The sequence below is a fragment of the Octopus bimaculoides genome, chromosome 25 (genome assembly GCF_046866305.1).
Source record: "Octopus bimaculoides isolate indiv1 chromosome 25, ASM4686630v1, whole genome shotgun sequence".
Classification (NCBI taxonomy): domain Eukaryota; kingdom Metazoa; phylum Mollusca; class Cephalopoda; order Octopoda; family Octopodidae; genus Octopus; species Octopus bimaculoides.
The window spans coordinates 8,683,223-8,702,271 of NC_142952.1; the positions used below are offsets into that span (position 1 = coordinate 8,683,223).

The 19,049-nt window shown below is 36.8% G+C and overlaps 3 protein-coding genes and 1 non-coding gene across 6 annotated transcripts in view; 3 read left to right on the top strand and 1 right to left on the bottom strand.

Moving 5' to 3' along the window:
- Positions 1-2,361: 2,361 nt before the first annotated feature.
- LOC106883450 (ATP-dependent clpX-like chaperone, mitochondrial) overlaps positions 2,362-19,049 on the top strand; it is a 43,659-nt gene continuing 26,971 nt past the window's right edge. For both annotated transcript variants that reach the window (XM_014934469.3, XM_014934470.3), the window contains exon 1: positions 2,362-2,779. The gene's annotated coding sequence lies outside the window, so the exon portion shown is untranslated. The remainder of the gene's footprint in view (positions 2,780-19,049) is intronic.
- On the top strand, positions 2,922-6,144 carry LOC106883451 (uncharacterized). Its single transcript, XM_014934471.3, has one exon. It carries the CDS (start codon positions 3,376-3,378, stop codon positions 4,627-4,629), a length of 1,254 nt encoding a protein of 417 aa, XP_014789957.1. The 5' UTR covers positions 2,922-3,375; the 3' UTR covers positions 4,630-6,144.
- Positions 7,795-16,987, bottom strand: LOC106883453 (DNA-directed RNA polymerase III subunit RPC7-like). Of its 2 annotated transcripts, none has more exons than XM_014934472.3 (5): positions 16,819-16,987; positions 14,636-14,840; positions 13,111-13,232; positions 12,500-12,604; positions 7,795-11,711 (listed from the first exon to the last, which is right to left on the bottom strand). In XM_014934472.3, exons 1-5 carry the CDS (start codon positions 16,930-16,932, stop codon positions 11,622-11,624), a joined length of 636 nt encoding a protein of 211 aa, XP_014789958.1. In that variant the 5' UTR covers positions 16,933-16,987; the 3' UTR covers positions 7,795-11,621. The 2 variants fall into 2 exon arrangements, with proteins under 2 accessions (XP_014789958.1, XP_014789959.1); XM_014934473.3 differs by having other exon boundaries at positions 14,645-14,840; positions 16,819-16,976.
- Positions 18,512-18,583, top strand: Trnam-cau (transfer RNA methionine (anticodon CAU)). Its single transcript has one exon. It is a non-coding gene; the product is annotated as a tRNA-Met (tRNA).

Below are 19,049 nucleotides of genomic sequence, written 5' to 3' on the forward strand. Positions count from 1 at the left end.
CCACGAGGCTCCGGCAGGGGATGGTGGTGAACCCTGCTGTACTCTTTCACCACAACTTTCTCTCACTCTTACTTCCTGTTTCTGTTGTGCCTGTAATTCAAAGGGTCAGCCTTGTCACACTGTGTCACGCTGAATCTCCCCGAGAACTACGTTAAGGCTACACGTGTCTGTGGAGTGCTCAGCCACTTGCACGTTAATTTCATGAGCAGGCTGTTCCGTTGATTGGATCAACTGGAACCCTCATCATCATAACCGACGAGGTGCCAACTTAATGAAAGAAATAATGCAACATACTATTTTACTGCATATATACACACAAAAATATATAAACATCGTCCCATATATTTCAGTCTCAAAGGGCCTGTAAAGGCTATTGGCATATTCCTTTCCACCAGCTTCAGCCTTTTGATACCAACCCGACTGAGACAGATGCTGGTTCTGTGACACAAAGTCCCTGTTTTCTGCACCAGTTATCACTTTTTAACCAGAACCATTTACATGCTTCTTCAGCACCCTCTATGTTATATTATATATGTTATATATTAAAACCCTCCATCAAAATTTCTTGTTAATTTACATCCCATAAACCATCTTAATAGTGACAAAATTATTTCACTAAATCCTTCTTTATTTTTAAATTAATTGAAACAAAGGAAGTGTATTTTAACAGAAATGTAGCAACAAAAGCAAACATGCATACAATAAAACCATTCTTCCAACTAGTTCTTTTGAAAATTTTTTTTTTAATGAATAAAAAGTTTAGGAAGGTATAACAATGCAATATAGAACAAAAAAATGGACTGTATACCTGTTGTAACTTGGTAAACTGTAGTCTGATGATATTTCGGAATTAGAATTCCATCTTCAGATCTTATTTGCCGGAGTCTCTGCTATAAACTGTTTTCCAACGCTTTTTCTGTTTTTCTGAAGCGTCTCAGGAGTGGTCTCACGAAGCTTCTTCTGGAATTCCTCATGAGAAGTGCGTGAGGTCGGCTGTTTCAATCTCGTGTGTGTTGTGTTGAAACATCTGTGGCGCTGCTTCTAAGTTGTGTTATACGTGCAGCTTCTCTTTTTTCTTTCTTTCTTTTTTTTTTTGCCCTTCTTTTTTTTTGTTGTAAACAATATATGAGCATGTTATTAAGAATTAAACTACACACATCCAGATGTAGCTAAATAATATATTGATTACCAACTTCCATCCTGTTGTTAATTTGGGGTCCTAGTTTGTGTATGAGTAAAGCTTCCTTGATTCTTAAATTACCCAAATTTCTTTCATTGTCCTCAATTGTGACTGTTATGCTTTTATCAGTGTTCCGGCATCTGTCTAGATGTTTTCTGAAGGAGGAGGCTCTCGTGTTCATATGTTCTTTGATGCGGACGTGTAACTGTCTTGTTGTGCTACCCACATAGAACTTATTGCATTTGTTACATTGTATTTTATACACAACATTTACCCGTTGGCATAAATCTGTGTCACGGATGGGACAAATTGTTTATGTGCATTGATTGTTGTCCCTTATTAGTTTCTTTGCGAGGTGTCCTCTCAGAGAGGGGCCGGAGTGGGCTAGTTGTATATCTAGCCCTTCTCTTCGTATGGCTGTAGTTATCCTCTCGCTAAAATGGGGTATTTTGAGGAAGCATGTGTTGCTGGGTTTTCTATGTGTTCGGCATGTTGGTCGTCTTGGATACTTAAGCCGATTTACAATGGATCTAGAATATCCGTTGGTTTTCAATATGTCTAGGAAGCGTGTAGTGTGGGTCACCTTGTCCTCTGTTCTGCTGCATTTGCCTTGGATGCGTGCAAGTTCGTTTCTGGCATATCCTATTTTGGCACCGAGTGGAAGTGCTGAATTGTATTTTTATACAAGAAAACAATTTACATATACCAGGAATAATTACTGCTGCTGCTGAGATCCCCTTCGGTCATGACTGACCATGGGATTGCACCTAGAAAGTTACCCTCCTAGGCACAAGTCCGGGCAAGGTTGTTTATGGAAGACCAGCAGTCACCCATGCATACCGGTCTCCCCTCTCTGTGCCACCAGTGTTATCCAAGGGAAAGGCAAAGGGGCCGATACAGCTTGGCACCTGTGATGTCGCAACTCATTTCTACAGCTGAATGAACTGGAGCAACGTGAAATAAAGTGTCTTGCTCAAGAACACAACACGCAACCTGGTCCGGGATTCAAACTCATAACCTCACAATCGTAAGCTACACCAGGCTTACGTCCAACCCATGCTAGCATGGAAAGCGGACGTTAAACGATGATGATGAATATAAAATATTCCTTGTAGTGCACCTTCCAAATACTCCAGTCAAACTTTCCAGTGTTGTTAAGAAGTATTCTCACTTGAATAAAATTGTTGATTAATATATATTAATATTGTTATATTTGGGGATGGTCTTTTTTTTTTTTTTGCCAAATAACAACACGCACGAAATACTCGTTTTTCACTTCAGCTTTATCGTTATTATTCTAATTTTAGTGTCCTTTGACACACCCCTCTTGGTCTGTGTAGTCCACGGACTAAACAGAACAAGAAGAGACACGTAGGATGGAAAGCTGCTGAAGAGGTATGGTCTTAGTGAAAAACGGGTGTATAGTCTGTGTGGTTATTTGCCAAAAAAAACATCCCGAATTAGTACAATATCTGTTTCAACACACATCTTGCAAAACAAATTCAGAAATGTATATATTAACAGTTGTTTCAGAAACTATTAATTCACTGTATTGCCCTGTCTAAACTTTTTGGGGGATATGGATTGAAACATTGCTCAGTAAGTATTTTTGATATATCTAAACCAACCCTTGATGCACCCGGCAATCTTACTCCCTTCCCACCGCTTTGTTGTCTGCTTTTGTATTGTAGTTATTGTTGTTTAACACCAGGTCAATCCTTATGAGTAGACCTATAATGGTAACACGTTCCAAGCGTTACCATCCCGTTTTATTTTTGTATATACAAGATTACATTATTGAACGTACACTTCTGAATGCGATTTGAGAGTGATTTGGTTAATATTTCTAGCTGAATAAGTGGCTACGTATATTCGTAATAGTTACCTTGCTGGTTGAATTTTTTTTTTTTTTTGTATTTAATGTGAACTGGATGTAATTGAAGGAGCAAATTTATATAATAGAAGGTGTTGCTAAATATATTATGTTAGTTATTTTAAACTTCAGTCACCGGTATTATTACAAGACAGGACAAATTGTTAGCGACACCGCCAGCTTAGTAGTATCTTCATAACAAACTCCTCTAGTTATGATATTTAAACATTATCTCATGATATCCAAAACAAAAATCAACTAAATCGTAATAGATCGCACTCACAGGTATTTCTCAGCTTTTAAGAAATCATTGAGAATTAATATGGAGGATGTTAATCACTTGGACGTTTCTAACACAACTGTTTTTAACAAGGTAAATTCAATTGCAGGGAAATACACAGAAGAGGAATCTTCATCTAGTGAAACGTTTACTAAACAAACCTCATTACACAAAGATATTCCTGAATATCGTTGTGAGATTTGTAAGAAAACGTTCTCTTCAGAGCATGAAGTGGTCACGCACAAAGAAAAACATAACAAGGAAAAACCCTATCACTGTGAGATATGTGGAAAATATTTTGTGTGTAACAGTCATTTTACAAACCACAAGAGGATACACACCGGAGAAAAACCGTTTCACTGTGAAATATGTGGAAAATCTTTCACTCAGAATTACCATCTTGTGGTCCATGTTCGTAGTCACACAGGAGAAAAACCTTATCATTGTGAAGTGTGTGGAAAATCTTTTGTGGATAACAGCAATTTAACAAGACATAAACGAATACATACTGGAGAAAACCCATTTCACTGTGATATATGCGGAAAATCATTCTCTGATAATTCTAATATTATCGTTCACAAACGTAGACATACAGGAGAACAGCCGTATCACTGTGAAATTTGTGGGAAATCTTTTGTAAATAACAGCGATTTAAAAAGTCATGAAAGAATTCACAGCGGAGAGAAACCGTATCACTGTGAAATATGTGGAAAATCCTTCTCTGGAAGTTCCCAACTGGCAATCCACAAACGTAGTCATACAGGTGAAAAACCATTTCAGTGTGAACTATGTGACAAATCGTTTCTCACTAACGGCTTGTTAAAAGCTCACCTGAAAATACACACCGGAGAGAAAACTCACCACTGTGAAATATGCGGGAAATCTTTTCTGAAAAATCACGATTTAAAACGTCACAGGCAGATACACACCGGGGAAAAACCGTACCACTGCGAAGTATGCGGCAAGTCTTTTTGTCAGAAATCGGCTCTTACCCTCCATATGCAAATTCACACAGGAGAAAAATCTCATCTGTGTGAAATGTGTGGCAAGTCGTTCTCTCGGAATTCTGACCTTATAAGTCACAAACGTAGACACACTGGAGAAAAGCCTTGTTCCTGTGAAATATGCGGGAAATCTTTTGTTAATAACAGTGATTTAAACATGCACAAACGGGTTCATACTGGAGAAAAGCCCTACTGTTGTGGAATATGTGATAAATCGTTTATCACAAGAACTCTCTTAAAAAGACATGAACTAATACATTCTAAAGGGAAGTCTTTGAGATATAAAATATGAGAATTCCTTCTGCAAATATAAACTTGGTCTACAATGAATACTCGTTGGAAAACATCTATTGTGATGAAATACACTCAAAATGATTCTAATTAAATTCTCGTCTTGTTGTCTGCAAATGTAGTCTTAATCTCATTTTGAGAGAAGTCTTTTCACTAAAATATCGAGGAATTCCTTGTTTGTGAATTATAAACTTACAGTTTATAAATGAAGACACACTGGACAGAAAAACTATATTAATATGAAATATATTATGATGAATCATTCTCCGAGCTCTAGTCTTGTAATTCGCATATACTGTCTGGAGGAAGATCTGTAGTCTGCTCAGCCAAAAACGAGTATCGACTGAGTGATGGTACAGTTCTTTGTCCATCCAGTTGTCACATCTAGGATGTGACATTAAGTCAAAGGATGGTACGAGAGGGTCAAGAGTGTTGTGTGTAAAAAAACTTACAACTACATAGGTGACTAAAACAATGAAAATATGGTGTATGTTATGGAATCCTGCTTGAATGCTGGCTTTAAAAATTCAGAAATATGAACATTCATAAAAAATGGTTGATAGTTGAATTGCAAAGGCAGGCCATGCACATAGAATGTCACCTATACTCCTTTTTGAGATTTGAAGAGTTATTGGATTGGCACATAATTATTGCAGCTTTTTTTCAAAAAAATTTATGCAACAAAAACATCTTTAAATGATGGTCTGACCGCCTGCCAAGCAAATGGGATGCAGTAATTGAAGTAGATAGTGAATATGCTCCAGAATAATCATTTAAAGATGTTTTTGTTGAATAAAATTTGTTGAAAAAAAGCTGCAATAATTATGCACCAACCCAATAGAAAAGAACCCCCAATGATGAAGACAAACTAAATCAAGATGCTTATGACACAACTACAACCATGTTTCACTGTATATTTAGCATCTCATATTTTACATGTGACACTGTTTATAGTTAACTTTGGTTTCTACTGTATGTAGGTTGGTGTCTTTAACCCCTTGGGTACCAATCCACCTAAGTTCTATGACACAAATTTCCTATTATAAAGTGATCTCAAAAATCTTCCATCAAAATTCTGTTAATTTGTGTTCCAAACATTAGCATTGTAACGACAAAAATATTTTACAAAATTCTTCGTTATTTTCTAAATTAATTGAAACAAATGCAGTGTACTTCAACAGACATGGTAACTAAAAAGGGTTAAACCAGAGCTATCTATTCTAAGATAAATTGCAATTATAGCCGACATCATTTGCTTTTCACTTAAACTTACCAATTGTCTAGTTTCAAATTAATGGTTGATGGCAAAAAGAAAATATATTTTATTCATTTTCCTGCAACAAATATTCACTTACATGGCTGTGTGTTAAATAAGCTTGCTCCTCAATCACATGGTTTTAGAATCAGTTGTTCCATTGTATGGCAATTTCGGCAAGTATCTTCCATAGCCCTGAGCTACAATAAAATTTCATGAAATACATTAAATAACGACTAATGTATTTTCAATATCCTTTTCAGCTCTCTTAGTCATTCCATTTGAAAATGAATGATTTCAGTCACTTTTGAACCCCACTCTTTCCATATTAAACAAATGATGTGCAGTATCACTTTGGGATTGTGTGTGTGTGTATGTGTATATATATATATATCTCATCATTTAACTTTCATTCCATTAAATGATGCTGATGGTGATGATTATATATATATAATTTTATTGAAGCTGAGAAGACTTTACAAATTGTATTTAGAACAATGCAATAGCACTAAAGCATTGTTCTAAATACTCACCTGTCTGATGATCAATTACCTGATGCTCTGAGTAACAGTTTGGGAAGCTTTTCAGTTTCAATAACATGATTTTGTTCTACGTTTGGTATTTAAGTCCTGTTTTTTCCACCTGTGTGTGTGTGTGTGATCTTTCATTAATTTAACAAGTAATGATGTTACTGTAAATTATATGAAAATAGCACGAGTTCACAATTCCTATAAAATCATTTAATTTTGATCAGTATTTGAGAAATTTATGTCACCGTCTTAGACTTTGAAAAATATTTGATCAAAAATAGGTAAGATTTAGTAAAAACAATAATTTATTCCATACATCAAAATGTTTTTGACTTTTGAATTCTTGGATTCATAGTTTTTATACATTTAACATTTCATATAATCTTAGTTTTATTGAATGAAAGCATTATTGGAAGTCTTCACAGCATTAATGAATGGAAGTCAAAATCTTTAGTTCCGAAAGCAACAATGGCTTGAAGTTTTGTCTATGTTTGTAAAGCTCTGTAACTTTCCAGTAACAACATACATCTTCTAAATCTTATTTCTTGGATACTTTTGTTACTCTCTTAAATGTACCAAGTGAGTAGAGGCTTTCTGAGACTGGTTCTATTGATACAGTTGATGTTCAGTTTGAACTCCCATAGAGGGAGCTGCTCAGCTGACAGTCTGACTTGCAACGCATTACAAAAACATGACGATATCGGTTGTTATTGTGCCAAGCTCAGCATTGAATGGGCAATCCTATGACCGAACATGTTCCAGTCATGATCATCCCATCTGTCTCTCAAATATTGCATCATCCACAGTGTCTCTTCCTTTATGAGATGATAGTGGGGAAATTTAGTATTTTGTGCAGGTTGAGTGACTAAGGAGAAGATAACTCAATGAGTCAAAGACTGGTTGTGGTTTGTTAATGGCGTTTGTACATGACAGGAAGAAAAAAAAGCAGCAAGAAAACAAAACCAACAAAAACGATGCTATAAGTTTTCAACATTAACTAAAACAATTCCTAAATGAGAAATGATCCCTGCAAAGTGGGATGGCTGCTGCAGCGAGCGTCACAGGGGTCATTCTTTGTAGCAACACCACTAAAGTCATGTCCATGGGGTGTGGTTGAACATGCCATTTGTTCTGGGGTGTACAATGTTACTCCCTCCCCCCATCTTCTGCTGTTTAATACCCCCCTACACTTTCTCTTTATTCGTTCCCTTGTAATTAAATTATAATTCAATCTTTATGTAAACAAAGCTGTGATTATACTTGAAACTGGTGACATATTTTCATCGAGAATGTAATTTTTAAATGAGAAAAAAGTTTAATAACATATACAGAAATTGTTTATATATATATATAAATTAATAATAAAGATGAGACAAGCAGATAATTTGGGTATTACTACACGTGTGTCTGTAGCAAAGATTTATTATTATTATTATTAACATACTGCATCATACACCTTGGCATGTAAGAACATTTAAGATTACATAGGATTATGCAATAACATGTTTGTGTAACTTTGCCACTTCGTCAGGTAACATTCAGAGGCTAATTAGGTGATATGGTAGCATATGTATGTATGAAAAATACCAGACTCGGTATTCTTAACCATTTTCATTATTTACTATTTGATATATGAAGACAAGTTGATAGCTTTTTGTGGTGAATTTTGTTATTATTGAAATATATGATTTAGATTTTTTTTTTAATGACTACAATGTTATACTCACAACACAATCTCGGATTAAGTCAACACATGCAAATAAGAACAAAAGAAAAATATATACATATGTATATACAGTTGCTTCCCAACCATAGTTTCAGGTTCAGTCCCAGTATGTGATTTTCTGGAAACAAAGACACCGTATGGACAAGCCTTTCGTTTGTAAAGATCACACAAACCTGGACATGCTTTTACAGTGGACTGCAAGCAAACACTGTTAATGCAGCCATTGTTTACAATCAGGAGCGAAATGTATAGATGAGGGAAACACAACTCATTCACATGAACACACACAGCTATCTATATATGTACATGACAGTCTTTCAGTTTACATCTACCAAATCCACTCAAGGCTTTGGTCGACTCAGGGCTGTAGCAGAAGACATTTGTCCAATGTGCTATGCAGTGAGATTGAACCCAAAACTGTGTTTGGAAAGCAAATTTAAAAACGATATGTATATATATATATATATATATATATCTTGTATGGTTAGATGTATGAAAACTGTATGAGTTAGAGCTCCATGTAGATTAATCCTTATTCAGTTGGCTGCCAGCATAATAGTGGTTAGTTGACCACTGTACTTAGTAGTGTAACTAATTGTGATACACAGAGCACATGTAGGGAAAAATTAAGATAAACACAAGCATAAATTATTAGTTTCTATGTATGTTTCAATATTGCAGTGAGTTGGAATTCTGCATCGGATGTTCTAGCTACAAAGGATCACGAGGGGGGAATACTTTATCATGTCTAACTTCGGATATTAGACCTTTGTAACAGAATGCAATATAGTGTTTCCTTGACGATCCATTGTAGTTAGTCATCCTAATACACTTGGAACATCCAATGTTGAATTCCTAATAAATGCAATAATTGTGTTTATTTTAATCCCACCCCTACACATATGATGTTGGGCTCAGTTCCACTGCATGGCACCTTGGGCAAGTGTCTTCTACTATAGCCCAGAGCCGACCAAAGCCTTGTGAGTGGTAACTGAAAGAAGCTCATTGTGAAGGTGTGTGTGTGTGTGTATGTACCCTTGTCTTGACGTCATGTGATGACTAAACAAGCATTACCATCACACAAACAATCCTGTTCGTTTTCAGTCTTCCACATGAAAAACATGTCTGGCCAAGGGGAAAATATCACCTTGCTTAGAAACAGGCAGGGGTTGGTAACATGAAGGGCACCAGGCCATAGAAAATCTGCCTCAACAAATTCCATGTGACCCATGCAAGCATGGAAAAATGGACATTAAAAATGATGATGATGATGGTGATAATGACGATGATATTCAATGTAGTAAAGAATATTCCAGAAAATTGTCTGGAATTTCAAAATTATTGTAATAAATTGTATAAGGAATTTAGTTGTACATAGCTTTGATGGTATTTAATAATATTGGTTCCAAATTTTGGCACAAGACCAGCAATCTCAGGGGAGCAGGGAAAGTCAATTACATTGACCCCTAATGCTCAACTGTACTTATTTTACTGATCCCCAGAAAGGTAAAGTCGATCCCAGCAGAATTTAAATTCAGAATGTAAAGATGGATGACATACCACTAAGCATTTTGCCCAGCATGCTAACGATTCTGCCAGCATGCTGCTTTGTAGGTATATAATATTATCATCATTACCTCCTCATTTTTTTTCTTATGCTGCAATATAACTTCTTTCCCAAACCAATTTCCTGTAACTTTGGTAAGTATTGTGTGCCTGTGTGTGTGTAATACAATGAGGAATCATCTTTCACTAAACAATGACATACAAACACCAATTTGGTATTCTTTGTCTTCAATAGTTTCATGCAAAAACATATTTTACAGTGCTTTGTGTATGTGAATGCAAGACTAGAAGGGAATGTTTTATTAGTGAAATGGAATGCCAGAACTACTGACACTTGATAGAACGGAGAATTATTGTTGAATGTAAAATGAAAACAATGACATTTTCTCATAACAGCTACACACAAATGCATTTATATTGTTTACTCTTTACAATGGATCAATGCATTGGCACACACATATACACCAGTCACTATTAAATATACATATTTATGTGTATAAGTACATATATATGTGTGTGTATGTATACTCCCTTTGGTTAGTTCATGTACACACATACACACAAATTACTTTTTGCTCACACACACACACACACGTGTGTGTGTGTGCATGCACGCTCCCTTTGATGAAGACATACACACATCACTTATCCTGACTAAGGTAGAAACACATGACCCTTTCAAATACAACTCAATCTGAACACAGAATCCTGACTCGATGCAGAAAACAAGCTCACACACACCAATTTACTTCCTTACATCAACAATGTTGAAGTGCATACACGCATAAACAGCACTTCCATATCATGGACCAATGAATACCACACATGGTTCAATGTGTGACATAAGCACACACACACACTAACCTTTCCCGTAGAGTCACACATACATACACACACAGTTTTTCATCTTCATGATTAACCCAATAGCATTTAAACTGGTCATGTCCAGCTCAAATAAGCTTTATGTTCAAACTGACCAGATCTGGCCTGACACCTACCCTACAATGTCATTCTTAAAATAAACAAATCACATCAAAATCTTGAAGCTGCCTGATTAATTAAAAGCAATGTGAATAAATAAGCAATACATTTGACTGGGTAATCTGAATGTTAAAGGGTTAATATTTAACAGACACACAAATAATACTTCCATATTATGGATTACACATGGTTCAATGTATGATATAAGGGGTGATATAAGCACACACACACACACACACACACTAACCCTTCCCTTAAATGGATCAATGAAAAGTACACTATCACACATACATACACACACACACACAATTTTCATGATTAATAGGTAATATACAGGGTGTCCACAAAGTCTGGGTACATGGGAATTAATACATACTTTAAGAAATTATTATTTCTTATATTTAATTGTTTATGTTATGATTTTATTTACTCCATGTACCTACATGGGGATTAACACGTACTTTAAGAAATTATTATTTCTTATATCTAATTGCTTATGTTATGATTTTATTTACTCCATGTACCCAAACCTTGTACACACCCTGAACATAATACACACATGTAAACACTGTACATTCTTATTAAAAACTCATTATAGAATACATACACATACTTTCACAAATGCACAAACATACACAGCCCTTAATAAAGCATTGTTTAGAACACACAGACACTTCTCTGTTTCTAAGGCACAATATAGACCACATATATATATACACACACTCTCTAACCAGATATACACAAACACAGATTCACCCATTTAATAGATAAAAGTAGAAAATATAGAATGAAAGACAGGGACAGAGAGTCCCTGACTCTTCTTCTGCAATGGATGTATGTCGAAAATTGAATATAATGGAGACATTGCTGTGGTGACAGAAGACAGAGTGAATAATAATAATTATGATAATAATAATACTCTGTGTTCATCAGTCTCAGTATGTAGGCCCCTCATCAACATCATCATCATCGTCATCACCATAATCTTCTCCATTATCAAAGTAGTTCAAATTGTAGTCATTGTCCTGCAAAAAAAAGAAAAGAAAAAGACAATAAAATGTGATTAATAAATGGGTACAGGCATGGCTGTGTGGTTAAGAAGTTTGCTTTGCACCCAAGTGGTTCCAGGTTCAATCCTTCTGAGCTGCGGCTTGGGCAAGTGTTCAAGCACATAGAGCAAAGCATTATATTCTTACCGTTTTTTGGGTTGTGCAGTATTCCTTCACAAGATGTTGAGCTGGCAGAATTGTTAGAATGCTGGACTAAAATACTTAGCAGCATTTCTTATGGCCCTTTATATTTTGAGTTCAAGTCCTGCTGAAATCAACTTTGCCTTTCATAGGTCAATAAAATAAAGGACCAGTCAAGTACTGGGGTCAATGTAATTAGTTTGTCCCCTCCCCACAAAAAAATGTCTGGCCTTGAATTCTGCAATGGGCCAATGATCCGTTGAGGGTGGGGAGTGTTCTGATCTTGGTCCCTTATACATCACGGAAACTGGGCAACCAGTTTTTATGAGTCGTAGGGGTCAAAAAAAAAAAAAAAAACCTTTTTATATTCTGAGTTTAAAATCTCATCTGAAGTTAATGAGGAAACTGCAACATGGACATACAAACTGCTAGAAAAAGCAGTCAAACCTCTTCCTCAAATTTTACCTTACCTTAAAAAAAAAAAAAAAAGTAGGTATACTTGAAAAAAAAGAAAATGTGGTGGTCATAGCTGGAACACACCTGGTCATAGATCTACAAGATCTTGGTCCCTTCTATGGTCAAGTGTGTGCTGGCTATGAAATAAACCAAGAACAATAGTTTACCTCTTCTTCTTCTTCTTCCTCATAATATTCTTCCAGCTCGTTGTCTTCTCCTTCGTTTTCTTCTGTTTCATTCTCATCAGGATTCACATCTTTCTTTTCTAAACTCTGAAAATATTAATTAATCAAATTACTTAAAAGAAAGAAAAAAAATTAATGTAGGAGGCATGGCTGTGTGGTTAAGAAGCTTGCTTTGCAACCATGTGGTTTTGGGTTCAGTCCCACTGTGCAGCACTTTGGTTAAGTGTCTTCTACTATAACTATAGCCCTGGACCAAGTTTGGTGGGTGGATGATACTGTGTGGAATCTAGTCAGACACATACAATGTCACACATAGGGTCTGATATGAACACAATGTCACATACAATGACAAAATTCCACATACTGAGACACACAGTCATACAATGTATAGAGAGTTTCACACACATACATTTACACAATGTGACATGCACACACACACACACATAGAGTGACACAATTCCATACATACACAGAGTGGCACAATGTCACACACAGAATGGTACAATTCCACACACATAAACAGTGGCACAATGCCAAATACACGGAGTGACCCAATGTCACACACATACAGTGACCCAATGCCACACACATACCTCCAAAGTCTTCAGAACCTCAGCAGCCTCAGCTTTGGTCGGAACATTTGGTTTCGGGGTGAATCTGACTTTCTTCAGTTTCTTCTTCAGTGTTTTTAATTCAGGCGGAAGACGATCCCAATCTAAAAGTCGTACACAGAAATACATTATATATAGTGAGTGTATATAATTATATATACAGCAATTTACATTATATGCCAGGAATAATTACTGCTGCTGCTGAGCCCCCCCTTCGGTCATGACTGACCATGGGATTGCACCTAGAAAGTTACCCTCCTAGGCACAAGTCCGGGCAAGGTTGTATATGGAAGACCAGCAGTCACCCATGCATACCGGTCTCCCCTCTCTACACCATCAATGTTATCCAAGGGAAAGGCAAAGGGGCCGATACAGCTTGGCACCTGTGACATTGCAACTCATTTCTACAGCTGAGTGAACTGGAGCAATGTGAAATAAAGTGTCTTGCTCAAGAACACAACATGCAGTCCGATCTGGGATTCGAACTAACAACCTCACGATCGTAAGCTCGATGCTCTAACCACTGAGCCATGCGCCTTCACAGGAATATGCCAGGAATAATTACTACTATACAGCAATACATACATAACAAGAGTGTATATCATTATCACAATCTAAAATTTATACACAGAAATACTTTATATATCATAGGTGTAGGTATGGCTATATGGTTAGGAGGCTTGCTTCTCAACCACATGGTTTCAGGTTGAGTTGAACTGCATACCCCCTTGAGCAAGGGTCTTCTATGGTTCTGAGCTGACTAAAAACTTATGAGTCGATTTGGTAGATAGAAACTGAAAAGAGTCAGTCATCACCATCATCTTTTAATGTTCATTCTCCATGCTGGTATGGGTTGGATAGTTCTACAGGAGCTGCTCAGGCTCTATTTGTTTGTTTTGACATGGTTTTTATGACTGGAAGCCCTTCCTAAAACCAACCAATTTACACAATGGACTGGGGAACTAGCACAAGCACTTTTACACAGTGCTGACACTGGCATGGGTGCTTTCATGTGGTCCCAGCACCTGTAAGCCTGCAAGAATAGGATCTCTCATATGTCAGTATGAATGTGTGTATCTTTTTGTCTTGATATCACGTGATAGTTGTGAACAAGTATGGCCATTACACAAGCTATGTCCATTTCCAATCTTCTGTGAAAACATGCCTGGCCATAGGAAAATATTACTGACCAAAACCCATTGTGCATATAAGTGTGGGTGTGTGTATGTCTGTGAGTTGAGGTTTCTTTGTCTTGATATTGTGTGATAGTTGTGGACAAGTGTTGCTATTTTGTAAGCGATGTCCTTTGTTTCCAGTCTGCCATGAAAGAATGAAAGACAAGTCTGACCATGGAGAAATATTACCTTACTTGGAAGCAGGAGAGAGTTGGCATCCAACCAGAGAACATCTGCCTCAACAAATTCCGTCCAACCCATGCAAGCATGGAAAAGTGGATATTAAAACAATGATGATGATTAATAACAAGTAGACAAGTATACAATATTACATATCAAACCTGGTTGGAAACAACTGTTTCCATCATTGCTACTGAATTGGTATTTATCAGAATATCGGTGAATGTCTTTCTTTTTCTCAGTTACTTTCAAGTAGAATGGTGATTCCCGGATAGTTCCTCGGAATTCTTGTTTCAATGCAAGCATGTAATCATATTCCTCTCCTTGCAGTAAAGGTACAGCTTTCAGTTCCAATGGCTAATGGTTATAAAAAAAAAAATACATATGTTTCTTTTCATATGTGAAGTAAATAGGATTATATTTCTGAACAAAGTTTTCTTTTTAAAATTGGCCATTTGGTCAACTACATGCATGAGTAAAAGTGAGCTGATACCCTTTTCTTTCAAATCCCTCAATCCTACATCACAAGTCTTGTTTCGTGAGTCCTTAGGGACCTTATCTGTGTTGATGGAGGCATGTGGCTTAGTGGTTAGGGTATAGGATTCATGATTGTAAGATTGTTGTTTTAATTCCTGAACTGGGCAATGTGCTGTGTTCTTGAACAAAACACTTCATTTCATGTTGCTCCAGTCCACTCAGCTGGAAAAAAAAAAGAGTAATCCTGTGATGGACCAGCATCCCATCCAGGTGGGAATTTATACGGCATGGAAACCAGCCTTTATGAGTCAGCATAACGATATTCCCTGGAGCAAAGCATAAAGAAAACGACATGCTACATTCCCCAATTTACAAATAAATCATTTTCGGCATAGCTGTGTGGTAAGAAGCTTACTTCTTAACCACATGGTTCCGGGTTCTGTCCCACTGCGTGGCAACTTGGACAAATGTTTTCTATTATAGCCTCGAGCCGACCAAAGCCTTGTGAGTGGATTTGGTAGACAAACTGAAAGAAACCTGTCGTGTGTGTGTGTGTGCGTATATATATATATATATATATATATATATATATATATGTGTGTATGTGTGTGTGTGTGTGTATATATATATTTAATATCTATGTGAGCGTGTGTTTTCCCACCACTACCGCTTGACAACCGGTGCAGGTGTGCTTACGTCCCTGTACCTGAGCAGTTCGGCAAAACAGCGATAGAATAAGTACCAGTACTAGGGTCGATTCATTCGACTAAAAGTTCTTTAATGCGGGGCCCCAGCATGGCTGCAACCTAATCACTGAATCAAGCAAAAGAATAACTCAGATTAATTAATCATTGTGAATGTTCTGTGGTGTATTTTGACTTTAAAAAGCACATCTAAGAACATTTGCAGACATTCGGAGATTCCACACGTGTAGTGTGTAAATAAAACTTAACGAGTCAATGAAGAAATCTGTGATTGAAAAGACTAATTAAACGGATTTCATTATCGTTTTATAGCATATTGCATTTTATGGACAAGATACGATACTTTAAAATTCAGGATTCCACACGTGTAGTGTAAATAATACTTTATGAGCCAAAGAAGGAGCCTATAATTAGATCTCTGCCACTAAAAATAATTAAACGGTTTCATAGTTTGCTGCTTCTAACGAAAGAATGCCGAATTGGAATTTTGTAGATACTCTGGGTGTCCGGCATGTCGTTTCTGTATAGTCCCTTCCGTTTTGCACAGGAAGATGTTGTTTACGTACAGATTCGACATCGTTACTTTGTTTTCTATAATAATTCCTTTCACATCTAAGATGTCTCACAAAAATATTAAATCAACAGAAGTTGCATGACAATTACTTTATTTTACTGACACCTATAGAATAAAAAGACAACGTCGGCATCAACGGGATTTGAACCGAGAGCGTAAGCATTACGCCCGGCGTGCTAACGTTTCTTATTTCTTTACTGCCCACAAGGGACTACATACAGAGGGGACAAGCAAGGACAGACAAACGGATTAAGTCGATTATACTGACCCCAGTGCGTAACTAGTACTTAATTTATCGACCCTGAAAGGATGAAAGGTAAAGTCGACCTCGGCGGAATTTGAACTCAGAACGTAACGGCAGACGAAATACCGCTAAGCATTACGTCCGCTGCGCTAACGATTCTACCAATCTATCAATATATTTTAAACCAAAATATTACAACGGGGGTGCGTGTATTAAATACCTTAATTCATTCTAGTTGTTATTTTGGTTTGCCGGCTTCATATGAATTTAACTTGCAAAACTACAACCATGTTAGTAAATTTGAATGATTATAGAAACAAGTGTTATAATACTTACGGGAAACAAAGGGGGTGGCTGGTGAATTGGCTGAGGGAGAGCATCACCCCTGTTAAAACCTAAAATACCAATATTAAACGTTGCGCCACCACGACCCCTTCCTCGGCCAGCCATGATGGCTTCGACTCAAATTACCAAGACAAATAAACAAGACAAAAACAAGGGAGGTTATTCTTTACGGTTAGTGGGAGATGATTCTTGTGTAGTTATTATTTGTTTATTCTTTATAATTGGTGCATTTTGTGAACAATAGCGTCGTAAGTGACAGGTGTCAAGAGACATGGTTACTTATTCATGGCATCTTTTTTTGGCAAAACTGAATAGCAACGTACGGTGCAATTCTGGCGGAAAACTATCAAGGTATTTTTGTTAGAAAGCACTGGTTTATAAGTAATTTTCTCGGTGAAAGCTATACACATATATATACTCCTATATAAAAAAAAAAAAAGTTTACGAAGGACTTCTGTTTACAAAATTCCATCCACAGGCTACTAGTTAACCCGAAACACGTCCCAGGATACTGTGACGTTGGCCTGAACTTGGAAATATATAATTGCGAAGCAAACTTCTTAACCACAATGTTATGCATGTCTTTGTTATTGAGCAGGCTTAAGATTATGAAGAAAAAAAAAGTTCCACATAAGAACATCCTTTCTTTTTATGGTTGTAGGCATTTTATTTCAAAAATTTGGTTTTTATTCGAGAAAAAAAAAAACAAAAAAAAAACAGAATTACAGTTTGTTATGTTAGATGCAATGTCGGCAGTTAGTCAGTGAAGAGGCGACAGATCATTGTCACCGCTTTTGTGTTCATAGTCAAAACGATTCACTTATTCATTTCCAGTTTATAATTTATTTCTATTATACTAAAACTCGAAGTTTGTCTGTCTGTTTTCCCGTCATTTGATTAAGATAATAAAAATTACAAATAAAATTGTCATTTCCCCCTATAAGGTGAATTATTCAAACCCCAAAGAATTCCTCTCAACACATGGCTATGATGCTTCCCCACTACTTCTGCTCATGATCAGAGATGCACATATCGTCAGCCCTCTAGGGACATGCTCAACTGGTTAACGTCAAACAACTGACAAGTAAATCTGTGGTATTGAGCAGAATATTTGCTGTAGCCCAACTTTTATACCAAGACAAAACAATGTACATGGTAACACTTCCAATCAATTAAGATCATAAGTCATGAGAGCCACTACCTGGCACTGCATCTGGGCATTTATCATTATTATTATTATTATCATTAGGCAAAATGCTTAGCGCCATTTCGTCCGTTCTTACGTTCTGAGTTCATATTCCGTCGAGGTCAACTTTGCTTTTCATCCTTTCGGGGTCGATAAAATAAGTACCAGTTGAACACTGAGGTCGATGTAATCGACTCTCCCCCACGCCCAAATTTCAGGCCTTGTGCCTATTGTAGAAATTATCACCATTATTCGACTTGAAATATGTCCGTTGCTTGTGTATTATCGATAATGATCAATAACTTCGATGAACTAATCCTACAGTCGTTCTCTCCTCTGTTTGTGGTATTTTTAGATTGTAAACTGACACAGCGGAAGTTTTAATCTGTTAATTCCTGTTTGTTTCACAATCGATCGATCACATTGAACTCATTACATCACGGATATAGCTTTGTGGTTTATGCAAGAAATCGTTATTAAGTCATAGCGAAGCCAGTTAGCAGAGTGGCGCAGTGGAAGCGTGCTGGGCCCATAACCCAGAGGTCCGTAGATCGAAACTACGCTCTGCTAAGTATTTTTTTTTTTTGTCTTCTTTCGGCTCTTTACCTTCTGAGTTGAAATGCTGCCATGGTCGACTTTTCTTGTCTTTCGTCGTCGATGAAATAAAGTAAGAGTCAAGTACGAATCACTGGTGTCGACTTACCCCTCACCCACCCCACACAAAATTGCCGGCGTTGTGCCTATAATATTGCTTTGTATCTTATGCAAGAAATCACTTCTATCTCCAGTTCATCGCACCTCACTAGAGTGGCGCAGTGCGATCTTGCTGGGCCCATAACTCACAGGTCTGTAGATCGAAACTACGCTCTGCTAATTATATACATATTTTGTCAAATTTGTTTGGGCATTGGACAAATGCTTAATGGCCATTCTTCCATCTCTTTACCATCTGAGTTCAAATCCCACCATGATCGACTTTACCTCTCTTCCTTTCTACATCGATATAATAAAGTAAGAGTCACGTATTGGAGTCAAT